Source organism: Crocuta crocuta, unplaced genomic scaffold (assembly GCF_008692635.1).
Source record: "Crocuta crocuta isolate KB4526 unplaced genomic scaffold, BGI_CrCroc_1.0 scaffold28, whole genome shotgun sequence".
Classification (NCBI taxonomy): Eukaryota; Metazoa; Chordata; class Mammalia; order Carnivora; family Hyaenidae; genus Crocuta; species Crocuta crocuta.
Genome location: NW_027533256.1, coordinates 8425846 through 8447196, shown reverse-complemented (window position 1 = coordinate 8447196; position 21351 = coordinate 8425846). Strand labels below are relative to the sequence as shown.

Here is a 21351-nt window from a genome sequence, read left to right as displayed (position 1 = left end):
CTATCTGATGATCACCTACATCAAACAATGGTTCCTCTAGGTGGTAGACCCAGGGGTAATATTTTACCTCTTCTCTTTCCTTAAATCCTTATTATAAGCATGTATCACTATTTTCAAATACAGCATTCTTCCATAAATAAAATAAGATAAATTATATCTTCAGTCTCTCACCATACCTTAGTGATCACTAATGATTGCTAATTTTTTTCCCATGGGTTTTCCTTGTATATCACTTCGATTTCTTTGATTTCTACCCACTGACGCTTGTGGACTGTTTCCTCTGTGTAAGGTGTCAGGGTAGGTGGTGTGGGGTTTGCAGATGGCAAAGGTCTCGAGGGGTCTTAGACATGGGGAGGGGTGGAGCAGCTCTTAGGGTGGGGGACATACATACTTCTCTCTCTCTCTCTTTTTTTTAATGTTTTATTTATTTCTAGGAGAGAGAGAGAGAGAGAGAGAGACAGCGTGAGCAAGGGAGGGTCAGAGAGAGAGGGAGTCACAGACTGAAACAGGCTCCAGGCTCTAGGCTCTGAGTTGGCAGTCAGCACAGAGCCCAACGCGGGGCTCGAACCCACGAACCACGAGATCATGACCTAAGTGAAAGTCGGACGCTTAACCGACTAAGCCACCCAGGCGCCCCCATACTTCTCTCTTCTGAGCTTCACAGTGCAGAGACAACTGGTTTTTTAACGGAATACCTCGCAAATTTGCATATCATCCCTGCGCAGGGACCACGCTAATCTTCTCAGTACAGTACAATTTCAGCATGTGTGCTGCCAAAGCAGACACTGGACAACCATTTTTACCATTTCTGCAGGAGTCAGTGGACACTCAGTCAAGCTCAGTAATTCACAGGGGGTGACACTGGCCGCACAGTGGACATTCGGCCTCCTTTAGGCCACCCAGCATAGGCACGTCCCCTGAATGTTCCGAGAATCTCTCCCCATCTGATCCAGTGGGAAACAGACTCACTAAGAAACAGTGAGGCATTGGGGAGCCCAGGTTCTGGCTTGAGCCCGTCTGGGTGGATAGGCCAGGACAGCTGCTTCCCAGCTATGGAACTTGGGGCAAGTTACTTTCCCTCTCCAGGTCTCAATTTTCTCATCTGTACAATGAGATCCATAATAGCACCCTTGAGGCTATGAAGATGAAAAGAGTCAATCCAGTGCCCAGCCAATGTCACCTGTCACCATTTCCCCACTACCGAGCTGGACATGCCACTTTTCCAGCTTCCCGGCAGAAGGGTACGGGCACAGGGCTCTTTCTGGGGCAATCAGAAGTTCCTATGAAGAATGTTTAATCTGTTTAAGCAAGTTGAATGGGTTTTTTTAATGTTTATTTAATTATTTTGAGAGAGAGAGAGAGAGAGAGAGCATGCACACAAGCAGGGAGGCACGTGGGGAAGTGGGTAGGGGTGAAGGAGAGAATCCCAAGCAGGCTCTGCACTATCAGCACAGAGCCTGACTCATGGCTCGATCACACAAACCATGAGGTCATGACCTGAGGTGATATTAAGAGTCAGATGCTTGGGGCGCCTGGGTGGCTTAGTCGGTTAAGCGTCCGACTTTCGCTTGGGTCATGATCTCGCAGTTCGTGGGTTCGAGCCCCGCGTCGGGCTCTGTGCTGACTGCCAGCTCAGAGCCTGGAGCCTGCTTCAGTCTGTGACTCCCTCTCTCTCTGACCCTCCCCTGCTCACGCTGTCTCTCTCTCTCTCTCTCCTAGAAATAAATAAAACATTAAAAAAAAATTAAAAAAAAAAAGAGATGCTTAACTGACTGAGCCACCCAGGAGCCCCAAACAAGTTGAATATTTAGGCAAGTGGTAGTTGGGCAGTAGCAGGAGCCAGATGCCCTCATGTGCAGGGCAGCATAGCCATGCTCCTACTCAGCAGGGATGGCAGCAACATTCTCCACAGGCCACCCCGGCTGACCTTGGCTGAGGTCCCACTGAGCAGCTCCTTTTTTCCTGCCCACTATCTAGCCCGAGCCCCCAGCCTGCCCATCCCACACTGGGTGCAGCCCAGGATCCTCTCAAGATATCTGGGCAAGGGGCAGGCAAGCTTTGAACCTCCATCTGTCTGGCTCCAAAGACCCTGATGTTCCCACCATACCATGAAGAGACCCTGGGCCCAGCCTGGGGATAGGGTCTGAAGTAGGAGAAGCAGACTAAAGGGCCCTGTGCAGAGCAAAGGGGAAGGGTCGGCATTCCTGAGCCAGCTCTCTTACACTGTGACCTGCTTGGAGACAGAAGGCTGGAGAAAAAGGAAAAGGAAAACAAAATTGTGCCAGGCTTCTCTTCTGGGGACAGAACCAGGAGACCCATAGCTGCCCAGCAGCCTCTGTTCCAAAGGACTACAGGCCCCTTGAGTTCTTGATGTCCCAGCAAGAGCTCATCACCTCCAATTCTCTCACCCTACCTGGCCAAGATCTGCTCCTGCCCCCAGAACCCCATCATGTACACAGCTACACCTCTCCCCTGAAAATTAAGGCAGAGACCAGAGAGCTAACCCCAACTCCCTCCTTTCTGCTCCCCCCACCTCCACCTTGGTATTTATATAATCACCAGGACCCAAAATGAGTTGTCAGAATTGATAGTTAACAGTTAATTTCCCTCTCCCTTGTTTTAGGGTCCTGGTTTGTTTCCTAAATCCTCACCACAGCCTCCTACCCCATTTCTGTGGACCAGCCTGCATCAGGGACACTGTTCTGCCATGTAACTTCCACAGGTCTCCCCCTGCTTGAAGACACCACCCCCCCCCTCCCCGCCCACAAGGCATCACTGACCTGAAGTGAGGGACTGGGCCAGGCTGTCTTTCTCATCTCCCAAGGTAACCCCAGCCCACAGACAGGCTGGACCTTTACTTCACCGTCAGGATCCTTTCTGGAGACTTGGCCAAAGACCCCAGTCCAGCAGGGGCCAGGGATCACACTGGAGCATCAGAGGGGAGCACCCCAGCTCTTCTCCTATCACAGCCACCCTCCTGTTTCCTATGCCCCTGCACCTGCTGACCCAGCCCATGACCAATGGTCATGTTTGCGTGTCAGCAAGGGCCTTGGTTATCCACACAGCTTTAATGCAATGAGAGAACACGACTCAGAAAAAAAAGATGCGACCCAAAGCACACTTGTGGGCAAAGAAGCTTGCCTAGGAGGTACCCACTGGAGGGCGCCCGTCTTGCTTTCCTGGGTCCGATAGGATTAGCTGCCACCTGGCCTAAGGACCTCTTTGCTTCCTTGCTGGTAAGAGAGGCCGGCAGTGAAAATAGCCTGCTAATCCAAGCGGCTTAGAAATAGCAAGGGTATTGGAGGCCACTGGCTTCCTGTCTCCTACCCCAGGAAAACACAAGATGGCCAGGGAAGAAAATGTTAAATTTAAGGAACCCCAATCCTCCTTCCAGAATGTACTGTCTCCCCAACCCCCACTCAAAATTAATGTCTGAAAATTCCTAAGAAGTGGTACAAATCAAAACACATTGGAGAATAATTTATTTTTTAAATAAAGGATTTTTTTTCCTATGGGATCCATCTCTTACGATATGATTTTTAGTCCTCTCTCAAGACTTCTATTCCAAAAAAAAAAAAAAAAATTATGAAATTAACCTGGGTATGTAAAACCCTCTCTGAAGAGAAGAGGTCTGCAGGGGAGGTCTGTAGCCTCCAGGGGGAGCCAAGAACCTTCCATGGAAAGGGAGGATTCAAAATTTGCCTTGGAACAACTGATGAATTTCTCCTGTATGTGAGGGGTTCTCTTACTGTGCCCAGAAGAATTGGACCAGGCTCAGCACCCAGCCTCTTCCAAGTCTGGATGCTCAATGGAGTCAGGGATCTCCACTGGTGGTTGTTCCCCTCTGCCCCCACTAATGTGCTTCCTTAAATCCATGCTATTCTGGCCATCAAATTTTTAAAAACTGAATCACTAATTTCACATAGAGTCCTGATTTCCAACCTCTCTTGAGGCCTGCATTCTGCCTGACACTGAAGAGCCCTCACCTAGGACAAAAGAGCTCTAGATGTCAGGTCCAACCTCCTTCCTCTACCCTCCCTTTCCCTAAGCTCAGTGGACTTCACTCATGTTTATTAATTGTACACTCTAATTATACTGTCATTTGAGTAGGATGCCCTGTCTTTAAGGGCTAAGACTCAGGAATGGGCCAGAACTTGAAATCCATGTTATCAGCCTTGTTAAGGTTTTACTTCTCTTCCAGATAAAAGCCGGGGGGGTGGGGGTGGGGGAGAGGCAGATTTTTGTTAAAGTTCATTAGCACATGTTGGGGTCTCTTATATACCTTAATTGAATGGCTGCTGCTTAGGAGACTTTTAGATATATGTTGTAGGGGCACCTGGGTGGCTCAGTCAGTTAAAAGTCCAACTTCTGCTCAGGTTGTGATCTCTTGGTTTATGGGTTTGAGCCCTGTGTCAGGCTGTGCTGACAGCTCGGAAGTTGGAGCCTCCTTTGGATTCTCTCTCTCTCTCTCTCTCTCTGCCCCTCTCCTGCTTGCATTCTGTCTGTCCCTCTCTCAAAAATAAACATTTGAAAAAAAAGATATATATTGCCATTTTCCCAGCCACTATAAGGTATTTTCCCTTACCTATTCCAAGAAATTAGCCAAGACTTTCTGGTCATTGACTCAATGGTTTCTGCATGACATGCCTGATGACAATATTGGCAGAAAACCATCAAGGCCCATGATCCTGGAAGAGGTAGAGGAGAGAAGACTGAACACATTGAAGGACAGAGGCAAAGACACCAGTGGAGCATGGGGAGACTGCATGATGCTAAGAGAGATTAGCTTCTTAGGTGGGGCATATTGTGGAACTGCCTGTGAACTTGAAAGACGGGGAGGAATTTGAAAATGACAGATTGCATATCCTACCAGAACCTACAGGATCAGGGTACAGAGCAGATTAAATTAGATACAGAGAATTTAAGAAACGTGGCAATTCTTATCCCAGAATTCTAGAGGAAAGTTCTTACCTGCTGATGTGATGTTTTGTGGCAACACCACCAGCCAACTCTTAACTAGTACGGAAGGTGGCAGAGGGAGCTTGGGTGAAGTCATGATTAAAAATGACTGCTCTCCAGTATATCTGGAAGGGTAGGAGAGAAGAAGGGATGAGACAGGATTGGACTGCCAAGGGGACTTTGGGAACCCATCCTGGTGATAAGTAGAAGCTGCCACATTAATAAACTGCGAAGTCCTCACCTCCATAAGTCATCTTGGAGTTTGTCAATTTAAATGGCTGCAAAGCACCTTGCGTGTCCATCCATTTTTATTAAAATGAATTCCATCTTACAAAGTTAAATTGGGAGATATTTTGTTATGCTTCTTCATAACTTTCATTTGATTAACTTTAAAAAAAAAATGTCTCCCTTGCTTTAAAATGATGTGGTTGCCGTTAGTAGTGATTCTGTGTGCGGCCACAGCCAATGTTCTTAGAGGCATGTGGGCGGGTCAGGGAAGATGCCTGGGCCGACATTTCAGGGGTCCTAGCCTTGACCTCACCACCATTTGCCCTGCATCACTTTGCAGGTCAGCTCACCAGTGGGCCTCAGTGCTCACCACTCTGAACTGGAAGGATGGACTAGAAGTCTAGAGTCCCCTTCCATTCTAAATTTCTAGTCTTCGTATAGTGCATTTATGACTTTCAAAGTGATTTCACAGAAATGTGGACCAATCCAATAAGCCAGAAGAGGATGGCTATGCACACCATTGGACAGATGTCAAAACACTATGAGCAGCGGGGCCAGGGTTTGTCCCTAGATTGGATCTAGGCATCTCATTCACTCATTCAACAAAGGTCTGTTGAATACTTACTATGTTCCTTCAGCGTCCTTCCTGCTGGGGATACAGCAGTGAACAAAACAGCAAAAATCCCTTGTGGAACTAAGGTTCTAGTAACAGGAGAGATGCTGTAAATAACAAATCAGTAAACTCATGTAGTATCCAAGATACGGAAAAGTGCTTAAGAAAAGGGTGATGGGAAATGTGGGGGTGTATGCAGGCTGCAAGTTTAAATTTTAGAAGGGGTCAATGCCTGGTCCTAAATCCTACTTTTTAAACCATCCGTGATGCCATGTGACCCACATGCTGAGCAGATGTATGGCAGGCTGGGGAGGATCTGAGCTTAGGGTCCAGTGGTCCTGGGGCCTTACTACTGTGCTGCTTCTCGTGAATCTAGGAAAGAAGCTTAACCTCTTGCAGACTTGTTTCTTTGGCAGTAACATGGGAATTAAATACCTACCCCCTGCACCTGTCTCAGGTTAAATGATGTAAGTCACTGCAGAGTGTGCAGCCTCAGGTTCACACTCCATGAGATGCCCTTTCCTGAATCACATGGACATCAGGGGAAGGAGGCTCCCTGCAGCTCCAGCCTTCTCCTGTGGGTACAGGGACCACCCTGCAGAGCACCCCTTTTCTCTCTTAGGAAGGGGGGCCTCCAAACCTCCCGGCAAGAATGGAGATGCTCTGTTGGTACCTGCAGGGAGTATTGCTGACTCCTTCCAGATGCAGAGGAAATGGCTCAGGGGGTCATCTCCTCTCCTCCAGCTCACCCTTCTCACTGCAGCCAGGGGCCCTCTCAAAGTGCCTCTTGGAGTCATTCTTCCCATGCCCTGGGCCAAACTCCCATCCTGTGAGGACTTCCTACGTCTCCATCTCAGAGGGCCCCACTCAGTCCTCCTCACACTGGCCTTGCGGCATCCTAGAGTATCTGTAGCTCTGGCCCCCCTTCTCCCCAGCTACTGCCCTCTATCTGCACCTTCAGCACCTGCTGGACTTCGATGATCTGCTCTTGTCCCTGCTCCTAGGAGGCCTCAGGGGCACTGCACTCCCTCCCACAGGTCTGATGTGCACCTGCTCCCATGTGCCAGGCACCCCACATAGGCATTTGCTTGGCATCCATCATGTTGCACACTAGGCGTTGTGTACCCTGAACAAGGACCAATGGCTGAATTCGCTGGGCCTCCTCCAGAGCCTGGCACCAAGCCTGGTACAGTGGGGGTACCCAGGGAGGCCAATAAATGGGTGACTGAATGGCTGGCTATGGGTGCAGGATGGCTGGGTGAGTGGGTGGGAGGTGGGGAGAGGGTGAGAGGGAGGGTGGGCCAGGTGGGACATGCTACCACCAGGACCCTGTGGGTATATGGAGAGGGAGAGAAGAGACAGAGCTTGGGGGAGGGGGAGGGTGTTTGGATGGTTCACTGGCCGCTAAGACACCCACACCAGCTCCTTCCCAACCACAGCCCGAGCCCAATGCTGGATGCCCCACCAGAGGGTTGGAACCTACAGGTCAAATGAACAAATCCTGAACGTGAAGTGGAAACCAGTCAAAAGAACTCCCTAGCTGGAAAGAACTCCCAACTAATGGCCTTCACACAAACTGGCCCAAGTCACATCAGAGTTTATGACCTGAGGTTTGCAAGGGCAAATGCAGATGACTAGAACAGTGACTGAGAGAAACGCAACATGCAGTAGATAATGGTAGCCAGAACATTCTGAAGTCTCACCATGTTTTAAGCCTTAAGCTTTTGCACACGAATGCTTGCTGAAAGGTAAGGGGTGTGTGGGTGGGGGTACGTTGCTCCTTGTTCCCCCTTTCACATATTCAGAATGTGAAGAACCATGGACCAAGCGTCAGCTGAACGACTGGTCCAAACTCTTCACACCCCTGTAGTAGGATCTTACATCCTCTCCCTCATCATGGCTTCCCTGTGGGCAGGGTGCACATTTCATCCACTTGCTTTGGCTTGGCCATTGACTTTCTTTGGCTGAGAGGCTGTTAGCAGAAAGGACCCAAACAGACTTGAGGTGTGCTTGTGTATTTGATTTTCCTTCTTGTGCTCTTGGTATAGCTATAAGAGAAGTATTATCTAGGAAGCCCACTAGTCCTGGAGTAAAAGAACATGAACCTGAATATAATCTATGACCTGGGGCCAAGCCCAGCCAACCCCAACCCAACCCAGCCAACCCATAGACCCTCGAGTGAGAATTAGATGCTTTGGGTTGCTTGCCGCTGAGATTTTGTTATGTAACAACAGCTGACTAATCTGGACAATAACAAATATCATCCACTCAGGGATCACGCTGTACAGGTGCCGTTCTGGCTATTTTCCACACACCTTTCCACGTAACCATGACAACATCCCTAAGACACAGGTGTCGCCCTCTTCATTTACAGAGAAGCAAACTGGGGCTCGAATGGTTAAAGCAATGTGTCCAAGGTCAGGGCTAATATGTGAAAGGTTAGCATCCAGGTTTGTCTGCCTTCAAAGCCCATGCTGTGTGTCAAACTTGCCTCCCCATGGAATAAACAGAAGGGTGACAGGAGCAGGGCCTCTACTCTGTGCCTAGCAGTCCTGATACCCTAGGTTAGCAAGGCGTTTCATTTTATCTCATGACTTTATTTGCATCAAAACACATCACAGCCAAGGGCTGTCTTTTTCAAATGCTGACCAAGTTCATCTATGAACTCCAATGTAGACACCCCTGCAGACAACTATAACGAGCCTTTTCAAAGGAAGCACCAGTGAGCCATCTCTGCCCCACTGCCAAATGCTGGAAGCTGCACCCATAGTTTTTTCCACGGCCACCTGCTAACTGTGAGAAGTCATGTGCCTGGACAGATGGTGGCGCTCCCGGAAATACTCATGGCAAATGGGACACGTGAGGGCCTCTTCTCTCAACTTCTTAGAATGTACGTCAGGCCCCACATGTTCCTTTTTGTGGTGAGACCGCATGTGGAAGACCAGGTCGGAGGTCAGGCGAAAGGAGAGGTTGCACTTTGCACACCAATTCTGGGTGGACAGGCCCAGGGAGGTGAGTGTGGGCGGCAGCAGGGCCCAAGAGGCAGTGGAAGAGGACGATGATGGTGTGGACATCTGGGCTGTGGCATGCTTTAGCCACAGTGCGGGGGCCCCCAGGAAAGCACTGCAGAGAGGAGCATTTTGTGGCAACGTTTGCAGGTTCCAGAAATCACCCACCAGAAACTTAGAACTTGAAAGCTGACCCCAACAAGGGATGTCTGCCGTGTTGATGAGTCCCAACAGCTCCCCAAGGGCATCTGCAGGTCCACTTGCCTGGAAGACGGAGGTTGGCCCAGGTCTCCCTGCTGGACACCTGGCTGGTTTGCTGAAGGCGCTTCTCTGCTCCCCTCGGGCTCCACTGGGCCACGCAGAGGTTTTGCTGCCAGCTGGGTCCCTGGGGATGTCCTGGGTCAGCTTCTGGGGACCAGGCTGGCCCGTGGGGTTATCTTGCTCCCTCTCCATGGCCTGAGCACCCTCCAGCCTCTTCTTGAGTCGAGGCACCTCTGTGAAGGCACTCTGCCCCTGTTCCCAGCACACCTTCTGGACCACTGGCTTTCCCGGTCTGAGTTTGCCTGGGGTTGCCAACAGTGCCACCTCAGCAGAGGTCTCCTGGCCACCACCACCCACGGCAGACTCAGAGCCCAAGTTGTTTGTTTTCTCCAGCAGTGCTGGCTTGCAGCCCCAGCCCTGGTCAGCCTCACTAAGCCTCCATGTGTTTTCAGCTGAAGAACTCTGCAGAGCACCCTTCCCAGCAGCCATGTTGACCAGTAGTGTGTGAGCCAGCTGACGAAGGTGGACGCTCCAACAGCTATCAGCCTTCAGAGCTTTGGCGTCGTGGAGGGCTTGACCCAGGGAAGAGCCGTGAGATTGGGGAGCTCCCCCGCTGGCTGGGCCAGCCACACTTGGACCACAGGACTCTGCACAGAGGGGAAGCAATAGCAGTGAGACATGAGCTCTTCATTCCTCGTTGTTTGCATCCAAAGAACCCTGACAACTCTAGATGCGACAGCTCACCCTGACTCAGGGCACTGTGCCACCTGCTTTCACCTCCAGGACTCCATCAGGGAGGAAGGACCACACCGCATGACTCTGCCACCCAGGGACGTGGCTCAGCACTGCCTCACACCTGTCAGCATTCAGGTCACAGCTGCCGTGTCACACAGCACACAAGGTGTCCACCAGGAAGTTCTGACCTGGTTGACAACTCTAATGTAATTTGCACCGTGATTTATGAAAGTTTTTTTCATTTTTGTTTAGAGCCTTCTTGCTACTCAGCATGCAATTTTTCTCCCAAAACATCGGAAGCGCCAGGACACAAGCACATGGGGACTGGAGCTCCGGTAGCACAGGTGGCCAGAGCGTAGAAGCTAGACAATAAATGCCCAGGCATGCCTGGGTGAGTCTGGGGTTGTGCCTGGCCCCACCTCCACTCCTGAGGGCAGCCACCTGTCCACCCGGCCCTGCCCCCGGAGCAAGCATGGGTCTACTCTGTATCCACACAGGAGAAGTGCCCGCACTTGGTTCTCCTCGGACATTAATCCATTTACTCTCCCCTGCTCACCTGTCAGCTGTCTGCTTGTGCCAGCCAACCTGCTGAGCCTACTCAGGTAGACCAGCCTCCACTTCATCCTGGAGGTGCTCAAGGCTTAGAAAAAAGACGCTCATGGCCACATGTGAGGTTGCACTGAAGAGGTCAGGGTGCCATCAGCTCTGATGGGGAGGCTTTCATTCCTGCCCTTCCCTAATCAACTCCACCAGCCAGTTCGTAAAACCAGGACACCCGTCTTCACGCCCCCCAACCACAGCTGGTGAGCAGCCCTGGCTGAACCAGACTCCACTGAGTGTTCTGAGTTTTCATAGTTAGACAACAGTTATCCTCAGGCCCAAGAGGACTGTGATCAGTGGGCAACCAAGCCCCTTCCTCATGGGGACTTCTACAGGCTTGTTATTCATAAACAGCACTGGGCTCAAGTCAGCCCCTGCCTACCTGGAAATGGAAGCACAGGTACCCTGCCCTCCTTCTCTCTGTCTCAGTGGCAAGAGTCTGGGACAGGTGTTTTGCATGTGCTTCCACCCTCACCTTCCACCTTCACTACACTTGGAGGACCATCACCCTCTTTCACAGAGGAAGAGGACACGGGTTCTGGAAAGCTGAACACCCCACCTAAAGTCCTCTGCAGTATGAGGCACTGCTGGGAATGAAACCCAAGAGTGTGTCCCCAAAGCATGCTTTGGTTGAACTGCCATGTGGCCCTCATGATGCCCCAAGTGATGAGCACCAACTCCAAACTATATGCTTCCGGGGGAGTCTGAAACACTCCTAACTCCCTTTCCAAATTCATTCTCAAATGGGGTGCCTTTGGCATCAAAGTTTAGTGCTAGCCTATGTTTCTTGAAGAGGCAGAGGCAACCACACCGGTCTACCAAGTAACCCGGCACTGACCCTCCCACCTCATTCAACCTCAACATCCCATCTATAAACTAGAGTTGGTGCTAAATTATCTCACTGTGCTTTCCAGATCTGCCAGTGTATGACTATTTGAGATGAAGCCTATTCTCCCTCATCCTCAAAGAATAGCTGGTCTGCTTGAAGCCTTATTGCTGAGCTTCTGTGAGCTCACAAAGACACACACACACACCCAGATACACTCACACCCTCACATGCACTCACAAACACTACAGCCGCACACTCAAATACACATATACTCACAGACACACACATGTACACTCACATATACACATGTGCACATATGATCACACACTTACATACACTCACACTGAAATACTCATACACACACAACATCCCCTCTCTAATCCTTCTCTCTTTCTATACCCAGCTCTGCCTCAGACAGCCTTCCAGATTGTATTTTAGAACCATACAATGTCTTTCCCAAGCCTGGGCACGAGCCCACCCTGCTGTCCTCCTGGTCCTGCTGCACCCCTACGTCCCTTTGCAGACAGCTCTACTGGGCTGTCTTCATGGCTTTGCCAACCACGGTCGTGTAGACCCAGTTGCTAGAAATGTCTGGAGTGCCCTGAGCCACAGATGTGACAGCGCTGTTTTCAGCATTCAGATTTGGAATATGGGAATCTTACTGCAGGATGAAATATTTGCTGCCAGGGATGCTTTGTGATGTAAGAATAGAACTAACTGTTTATTGACTATGAAAGTGAATATGTGACAAAGATGTTCAATGCTTCATATACCTTTTTGTATGGAATCTTCATGTTAACCACACAAGCGAAGCTCCATGATCCAACCCAAGTGCATTCATTTCCAACCTGCCAAATGCCACGTTGCTAAATGCAACACTGCCTTCCAGCTTCCAGACCAATGTGGGCCTGGAGTCTGCCAATCGCTAGGTTAAATATACATCCATCTTCATGCTCCATCAATTTTATTATTCAAATCTTAATCATAATAATGAGAACAACAGAAGGAGAAGAAATAAAAGGGCATGATAATAATAATAATAATATTGGGGTGCCTGGGTGGCTTAGTCAGTTAAGCATCTGACTTTAGCTTAGGTCATGATCTCACAGTTCATAGGTTCAAGCCCTGTGTTGGACTCTGTGCTGACAGCTCAGAGCCTCAAGCCCATTTTGGCCCTCTCTCTCTGCCCCTTCCACACATGCATCTTTCTCTCTCTCTCTTTCTCTCCCTCAAAAATAAACATTAACATTTTTTTAAATAACAAAAAAAATAATATTGAGGAGGAGAAGGAGAAGAAAAGGAGAAGACGGGGGTACTGAACTGGCTGGGGACCTTTGGCATGACCAAGCTCCCAGAGGGTCACCTCTCTCTCATACATCAGCAGTCCTGAGGTAAGGTCACTCAGGCAAGTGCAAACAATGTCCTACAAAACTCTGTATGGGGCTCCCTATAACTGGTCCACTCTGTCTGTGACATTGCCAGATCGAAGCCTCTCAAAGCCAAAAGTGATGTGTGCCTGATGTGGCCTGTCCCCAGTGAGCCTGTGTCAGCTCCTGATGCTCATCTCTTCTTGTAGAAGGACTCACAGGCCCTTTCCCAGGGTCAACGTCAGACTCTGGGGCTCATCCAGCTCCAGGCTCCATGCATCTCCCCTATGATCCAGCTCTCAGATGACCTGTGCAGATGCATGATGTCACCTCTGGGGTCACATCATGCCCTGGCCAGTGAGTTCTGGGTCAGGAGACCACATGCACAGCAGCTTGATGCTGCCTCACCCCTTCTTCCTACGTGTGCCTACTCATGCCCTTTGCAACTAGAGGGTGGTTCTCAGCCAGACATTCCAGTGGATGTATGCACCCCTTGTTCTTCTTGCTCCATACAGTCTTAAGGGGCCCTTTACTGTCCCTCCACTGTCCTCAATAGCCTCAGTTCATTCTGGGCTCTCGACCCAGACACTATTTACTTGTCCCCTTCACTCTGTTATGTGTGTCCTGAGAAGGTTCTCTTTGTCTTCCTTGGATCTCTTCAGTTTGAGCTCAGCAAGATAGTCTTCTGGGTCACACAGACATCTTTCAGTGCCACCCTATGTCTTCCTATTGAGAGGACCTGATTTCAGTCCTATAGTTTCCAACCCATCTGAGCCCTCAGATTGTGGGATTATGAAATAATGATCTTTGCAACCTTCTGAATCTGAGTTTCCTACATTGATATCGTGTGACCACATCGAGCCTTCCCTCTCTTAGAGGATACTTTTTCCTCAGGCTTTCAATCTTCCTGGGCCACTAGTGAGGATTCCACTGACCAACACAGGAAGGGCTACCCACTTGGAGATGAAGCCTCATCCACCCTACAGTGTTACAAGCACATGTGCCTATGTTTATTACCCATTTCCAGGGCATTGAGTGCAGACTTCAATCATTCTTTGACCTGGGAAACACTGGCCACATTCTTCCATAATACTTTTCTGTTTGTGCTATAACTGACCCATCCCATGTAATCATCAAAACTTACATTACATAGAGGTTAAGTGCATAGCCTCTCATGTCAGATGTCTGGATCAAACCCAACTCTGCTCTTACCAATCCTGTGACCAAAGGCAAGGGGCTGATCCTCTCTCTGCCTATTTTCTCATCTATAAAACGACTCTTTCTAAAAAGGATCATCTTGGGGTCTCCTTCATTGGGTGGCTGTAAAGATTAGTTGGGTTAATATATCTGAAGTGTTAAAGAGCCTGGTTCAATAAATTTTAGATAGCATCAATTTATCAATTATTATCACACTAGTGCAAAGGGTCAGAGTCAACCTCATGGCTGCCTTCCCTCTATTCATGTGCTCCCAGGAACCAGAGCACAATAGTGTTTAATGAGTGACCAAATGCCTGGGCATTTTCCTCCTTTCCCTTTCATTCATGTAAGAAAGAAGTTTTAGCAAACTCACGTAAGAAAGAGGTTTTAGCAAACAATTGGGCAACCTCATTTTCCTGAGATATCTGAAGGTACTCTCCAGCCCATTTCAGCTGGCCAGTGTCCAGCTCTTCCAAGCTCACTCAGAAACCGGATCTTATTGAGTGATACCGCTTACATCACCAGCTAGTGTCTTCCTGTGTCTGCCTTCGTTTTTAGCTAAAACAGGAGCAGATAATATCTGCTCTCCATAATCCTTTGATTTCCCTACACTTTGGAGATGCTTCTCAGACCCTTAAGGAAGGTTCCAGAGGATAATTCTCTATCCATCTCTTCTACATATGGATTATGACGTACTGGGTTTTCTGAGAAGGGAAATATACATGCGTCCTCCTAGCTCTGGAACCCTGAGAAAATTAAAAACTGGAGAGGTATCCAGGCTTTCCTGGAGGCTGGCTAGAAGTGCCCTTGGAGCTGGGAGAGAGAAGGGCTTCCCAGCCAGTCCCCACAAGCTCTATGTCCAGCTCTGCCTAAACCCCTTCAGCAGCAATGCTGACTGTGTTCAAGCAAAACCAAATGTGGGATTCCCAGGATGCAGCCAGACACCAGGGCCATAATGAGGTGGGCTGGAGTCCTAACACAACTTGGCCATGTAGACCAATTCCAGTGGCAGCCTTCAAGGGAAAGTCCATGGCTTGTACATCAGAATGCTCTGCCAGATTCTACCTGATGCCAATGATAGCATTATCTACTAGAAAAGAGAGACACAGCCTACTGAAGGAAGGAAAAGAAATGTAAAAAAGCATTGGAGCTCAACACAAAACCTTGAAAAACACTTTTTTTTATTTTGTGATTTTCTGTTTTAAAGAAAAGCGTCACTTCCTGGGTTTCTGAAAAAGAAATCTGCTAAGCAAAGCAGGCATGATGTTTTTAAATCATTTGCAAAGCATCCCTTTCACCTCACCCCTCCAGAAGCCTGATGCATCAGAAGTCAGTGGTACAATGACTTAAAAGACAGTCTGACTCTTCAATGCAGAAAACAGTTTCCTGAATCAAAGTTCCATGCATATACTTAAGACTTTGTCAAACATACTTTGATCTGAAATGAAAAAATTCTTTCAATAAACTCACTGCAATCCTCTTCTATATCTCATTTTTGTTTACCTCTTGTGTGATTTATGTAATGACAAATTTCCTTTTCCATAGCAGCTGAAAAGCCATATAAACTGAATTATCATTAAAAATCATAAACTTCAAAGGCTAAATTATTTATTTTAAAAAAGCTTCAAGTGTTAGGTGGTAATTAATAGCTTTAAAAATAAACAAGTTTTCTTTTTACAACCATATATATATATATATATATATACATGGTATGTGTATACGTGTGTTTGAACACGTATATAGCTCTACAGATGTTATAAAAATCTCATAAAATAATAAAATCATGTCTCTGACAAAATTACATTGCTAACAAGAAACAAAACATTGCTTTAACATACAACACCTCTACTTTATTCTCCCCAAATGAATCAGATTTGCTTTCCTAGATTTCTTCACTTAATATGTGTCTAGGAGAAATTTTGATACTAAGATATTTTCAACTGTGGTCCTACCTAATGTACACAAAAACATTAATTTTAAATGCCACCATAATTGCTATAAAATGCCTGTCTGATTTAACATAGTATCTGATTCAGTAATTTAATTTCTGCACAGCAGCAGCATGGACAAGTATGTATTTTAGAAATATGCAGTTAATTTCATATTTTAACTCTCAGCTAACGTTTTCACACACAAATCCCTGATCCTCTTATTGTCTTCCCACAACTGAGCTCTGACTTCCACCCCTTCCCTTCCCGCCAACCTGGCGTTACCCTACTTCCCCAGAAGGATGGTGTGGGCCCCAGTGTCCCCTAAATGTTTCTGCATGCTTTAGCTTCCTGGTGTGCTGTCTGTGTCTATTCCTAAAGGCAAGTGTCAAGAAAGGATTCAATCAATCCCTTGTCTGTAAAGCCAAGTATTTTCTTCCAGCTCAGCGTAAAAAACTCAGATATTTACAACTAGATCATTTATGGGTTCCCCCCCCAAAAAAACAGACACTGACTATGTTACGGACCCAAATCTTTGGATATAATCTACTGGGATAAAGGATCTGGGGCAGATGCACCATTACCCTGGTGCCCAGCACAAGCCCTAGCTTACAGAACCGAGCAACAACACGATGAGAGGATGGGTGGATGGAGAGATGGATGAATGAAGAGAATTGCTGCCCCCAAAGTCAACCTAGGAGAACAAAAATCAGAAGCAGANCAGTGGGGGTTTGGGTGTGTGTGGGGGGGGGGGGGGGCAAAGGGAAGGAACACCAGAAGAGAGAAGGAAGAAAGGAAGGGGTAGGACGGGGGAAATACGTAGTGAAGAGACAGACAGGAAAAAGTGAGATAGACGACAGAGAAAAACAGGAGGAAACAAGGAGACAAAAGACAGAGGCAGAAAGCAAGGACTGGGGGGCACGGGGAGAAAAAAAGGGAGGGCGAGACGAAGTAAGCAGGCGCCCGAGGGCTGGGAAGAACCGGGCAGTCAAGGGCAGGACGGAGCAGTCTGCCTTAGGGAGAGGCCGTAGAAATGGGATGAATCGCGCCCCCCACGTCCCCTCGCGACCCGTCCCGGGGGCAGGACGCCGCGTCTCACCTCGGCTCTCCAGCGGCGCTGGGCGCTGGAGACGCGCTGGCAGCCCCGGCCGCTTCTGGGTCGCGCGGCGCGACACGCGCATCTGGGAACTTGGCACGCGAGCCCTGGGGGCCGGCCGGACTCCGCCCCCTCCCCGGACTGCTCCCGCCTCCGGGGCGGGGCCTCGGGCACGCCAGCCCCACAGCCCCTTGCGGGAGGGGCCTGCGAGTCGACGCTCCGAGCCGCGAGGGGTGCGGAATGCATGCCCCGTGCGCTCGGTTCCGCGACCCCCCGCCCGCCGCCAGGTGGCTCCGCCTGGGCTGCGGCGGCGGGCCTGAGGGGACGTCCTGGCACCGGTGGCCCCGCCGCGCCCAAATCCCCCGTGCCTTTGGAGGCGGTGCCTAGGCCACGACGGAGCTGCCCCTGCCACGGCCCACTCGCCCCGGACGCCGCGGCTTCTCGCTGGGGTCGGTGGGCCGCAGGCTACGGCCGGGACGTCAGAGCGCGCGGTCTGCGCCCCGCCGCGGCAGGTACTCCTGGCGTCCGGGCAGTCGTTCCCCTGCCCGCTGAGCAGCCGGGCAAAGGGCATCTTCGCAGCGCTCCCCGAGAATCTCGCAAACTTCATTGGAGCTGTCACTCCGCCTCGCCGCCTCCTCAGCTGGGAGATGGCAGCACCGCGCCAGAGCATGGTGAGTTCTGAGACCTCGCAGGAAGCAAAGGTGGCAGGGAACCGAACTGCCCACGGAGGGTGGGACGGACTCGGCCCCAGAGAAGGGCTTGGGGGGTTGGGGGGGGGGAGCGGGAGGGAATGACTTCTGAGTGGGCGCGACAGTCATGACAGGGCTTGAATGGCCTCGTGGTGACAGGTGAGAAGAGGTGGGAGAAGAGTCTCAGGTAACCAGAATTGTTGCAGTGGCAGGCAGATGTGCGGGTCACGTTGCATGAGCACAGAGACGGGAGTGCAGAGCAGATGAGACCAAGGAAGGGACATTGAGGGACTGAAAAGGAAACCAGCCCTGAGTCCCTGCTCCTTCCTTCCTTCAGTCACTCTGTAAATATTCTGGATGCCCTAGGGGAGGCAGAGGGTGCAGGGACATAAGGTGACAGGCTCTGTGCTTTACCCCCAGGTTGTGGAGCATCTATTACACAAATAAGATTGTAAAGGAATGAAATGATGCTGAATCTGAGAGCTGATTCAGAATATACATTAAAACTTTGGGGGATGGTCTGCAAGGCAAAACTTTTATTTTTGTGAATATGGAAATCCCTAATGTGAGCATCTATATAGCCTTAGTGAAGGGGAAGCTTAGAGGAAAATTTGCGCCCCAAATGGTTATGTTATGGGGGGGTGAGGGGAATGGTGAAAATAAAGGAGTTAATAATTGGCCTAAAATAGTTGAAAAAGAATAGTAAAATTCAACCCAAAGATAATGAAAGGGATAATATATTAGAGGAAAAAATAAATACAAAAAATGTAAAATAATAAAACAAAGCCAAAGGTTATTTGAAAAGTTTGTTAATATAGATAATACCCTAATGAAATTGATTGTAAAACAGGCAGTGCTTCCCAATATTTTTTTTAAATTATAACCCTCCCCCAGGAGCTTTTTTGAACACTTTTTTTCCTTATAGATGCCCATGAAATTTTAGTACCAAGGATTTACTGTATACCTTTTTATGTACTGTGCTTTATAATTAAAAACTGTGAGACTAATTTTCACCCCCTTGGGGCAATATGTTCCGTGATGTGAATGCAGAGAATAAGAAAAGACTGAAGTCATATTAGAAATTAAAAAGCTATAACCACAAATCGAGCTGAAATATAAAACTCAAACATATTTTGAACAACTTCATGCCCATCTATGGAAATAAATATCCAAATTCCTACAGAAATATGGTACCTAAATGACTGATAAAAGAAATACAAGCACAAAATAATCCAGGGTGTTAGTCTGCTCAGACTGCTATAACAAAGTACCACAAAAAAGTTCCTATAGAATGAGGGCCACATTCTTTGGACCTCGTTTAACTTGAATCATCTCCTTATAGGGCCTGTCTTTGAATACAGTGACATTATGTGTTAGATAGAGCTTCATAATCCAAAGTGAGGTTGGGGGGCAGAACTCAGTCCATAATGTTCAGTAAATGTTAAATAAATGATATCAGTAATTTAAAAAATTCTCACAAAGAAAACACTAGGCAGAGATTATATTATACCAAATATACACAGAGCAGATTGTTGGGATCATGTTGAAAGTACTTCCAAGAATAAAGAAAGTAAAAACAGCCCTAGCACATTTTCTGAGGCTATTATTCCCTAATGTAAAACAGTTAAGGGACAGCACAAAAAGAGGAAATTACAGATCAGCCTCACTCATGTTCATAGGTAAAAAAAAAATTCTAAACTAATAGTAAACTCAATCCAGCAGTGTTTACAAAAATTATCATGTCCAAGTTGGGTTTATAAAATATTAAAATTGATTTTATACACATTAATGTTATTAATCATATGAATAAGTTACTGGGGAAAATGATATTCATCATAAAGTATGCAGAAAGATAATTTAGATAAAATTCAACACTCGTTCATGATTTGTAGCAAGCCAAGAAGAGAAGGGAAACTGCTCCTGATCGATGTCCACCAAAAGCCTCTCATAAATATCATTCTTAATGGTGATGTATTAGAAGTATTCTTTTTAAAATCAAGAATGCCTCCATCACAGCGTCCAGTCAATGTGTTATTAGAGAACTAACCAGCACAGTAGTTTTTGCTTTTTGCTTTTTATAGAAACCAAAACAGCTCTACAGATATATTTAGCAAGTTAGGTGAATAATCAATAAATGTTTTAATTAATTTTTAAAAATTTACATCCAAGTTAGTTAGCACATGGTGCAACAATTATTTCAAGAGTAGATTCCTTTTTTTTTTTTTAATGTTTTATTTATTTCTAGGAGAGAGAGAGACAGCATGAGCAGGGGAGGGTCAGAGAGAGAGGGAGTCACAGACTGAAACAGGCTCCAGGCTCTGAGCCGGCAGTCAGCACAGAGCCCGACGCGAGGCTCGAACCCACAAACCGTGAGATCATGACCTAAGCGAAAGTCGGACGCTTAACCGACTAAGCCACCCAGGCGCCCCTCAAGAGTAGATTTCTTAATGCCCCTTATCCATTTAGCCTATACCCCTTCCCACAAACCCTCCAGTAACCCTCTGTTTGTTCTCCATATTCAAGAGTCTCTTGTGTTTTTCCCCCTTTCTGTTTTTATATTATTTTTGCTTCTCTTCCCTATGTTCATCTGCTGTCTATCTTAAAGTCCTCATGTGAGTCAAGTCATATGATATTTGTCTTTCTCTGACTGACTAATTTCGCTTAGCATGATACCTTCTAGTTCCATCCACATAGTTGCAAATGGCAAGATTTTATTCTTTTTGATTGCTGAATAGTCAATAAATTCATACATTTGTCCACAACACAACACCAATAAACAGTTTAAAAACTTTATTTTTAAAAATGTTACTTATAATAGCAATTGTATATATATATTTATATAAATATATTTGTATATATGTATGTATGTATAAAGTACATATATATGTATATATACATCTATTTGAATGTGTGTATGTGTGTGTGTGTATATATATATATAAAGTACAAATGTATATGTATATACACAGTGTAGGAAAGGCACTTGGCAAAACAGTTTAAGATCTTTATAGGAAAGTTTATATGAAAGGCATTGAAAACGACTAAATAAATGGAGACATTGCCATGTTCACCATTAGGGGAGGCTAGATAGCAGATTCAAATCCTTTCAAATGTATCTATATATTTAATGTTATTGTAATAAAATATTAAGAGTGTTTGAAGGGAATGAAGAATTGGTAAACTGATTCTAAAATTTACATGAAAGAACAAGTGGCCATAAGAAAAGTAAGGTGGATAATTTACCTTGCCCTGCAAAGGCTTGCTGTAGCACTCTCTGTGTTAGATTAGGTAACCAATGCCCCGTGTGTATCAGATTCAGCTGGGTTATCTTTTGGTAACAGCCCCCTACATCTGATTAGCTTAAAAACACAAAATTTATTTTCCACTCATATTCCATACTCTGCCAAATATACATATCCACCTCAGGTTTCCAAGAGGGCATTGCGCAACACAGTTGCTCGCCTGAATCATACCTACATTCTTAAGGATTCTGTCCAGAAGTGACACATGTACTTATGTTAACATTTCATTGTTGAAATCAAGTCTAAGCCTGCTATGAATGTGGCAGGTAAGCACCATCCTTCCTTACAGGAATAAGGGACAGAAAGGAAAAATAACATAATCATCCATACTATACTAAGATACTGTAGTATTGACACTATAAATACTAACCAACAGATGAATAAAAGGAATAGAACAGAGATGACAGAACCACGTCCACACCTATATGGGATTTGAAATGCATCAGAGGTGACGTGCAAATCACTGAGAAAAAGATAGAATAGTCAACAAATACAAAAGGATGGTGATGAGACTTATATATGGGAAAACATGGAGTAAG

At 47.2% G+C, this 21351-nt stretch overlaps 1 protein-coding gene and 1 non-coding gene across 2 annotated transcripts; both read right to left on the bottom strand.

The window, feature by feature from the left end:
* Positions 1-680: 680 nt before the first annotated feature.
* LOC144217039 (U6 spliceosomal RNA) lies at positions 681-784 on the bottom strand. Its single transcript, XR_013330824.1, has one exon. It is a non-coding gene; the product is annotated as a U6 spliceosomal RNA (small nuclear RNA).
* A 7656-nt stretch (positions 785-8440) lies between these two features.
* ZNF488 (zinc finger protein 488) lies at positions 8441-9613 on the bottom strand. Its single transcript, XM_077746502.1, has one exon. It carries the CDS (start codon positions 9556-9558, stop codon positions 8590-8592), a length of 969 nt encoding a protein of 322 aa, XP_077602628.1. The 5' UTR covers positions 9559-9613; the 3' UTR covers positions 8441-8589.
* Between the last annotated feature and the right edge of the window lie 11738 nt (positions 9614-21351).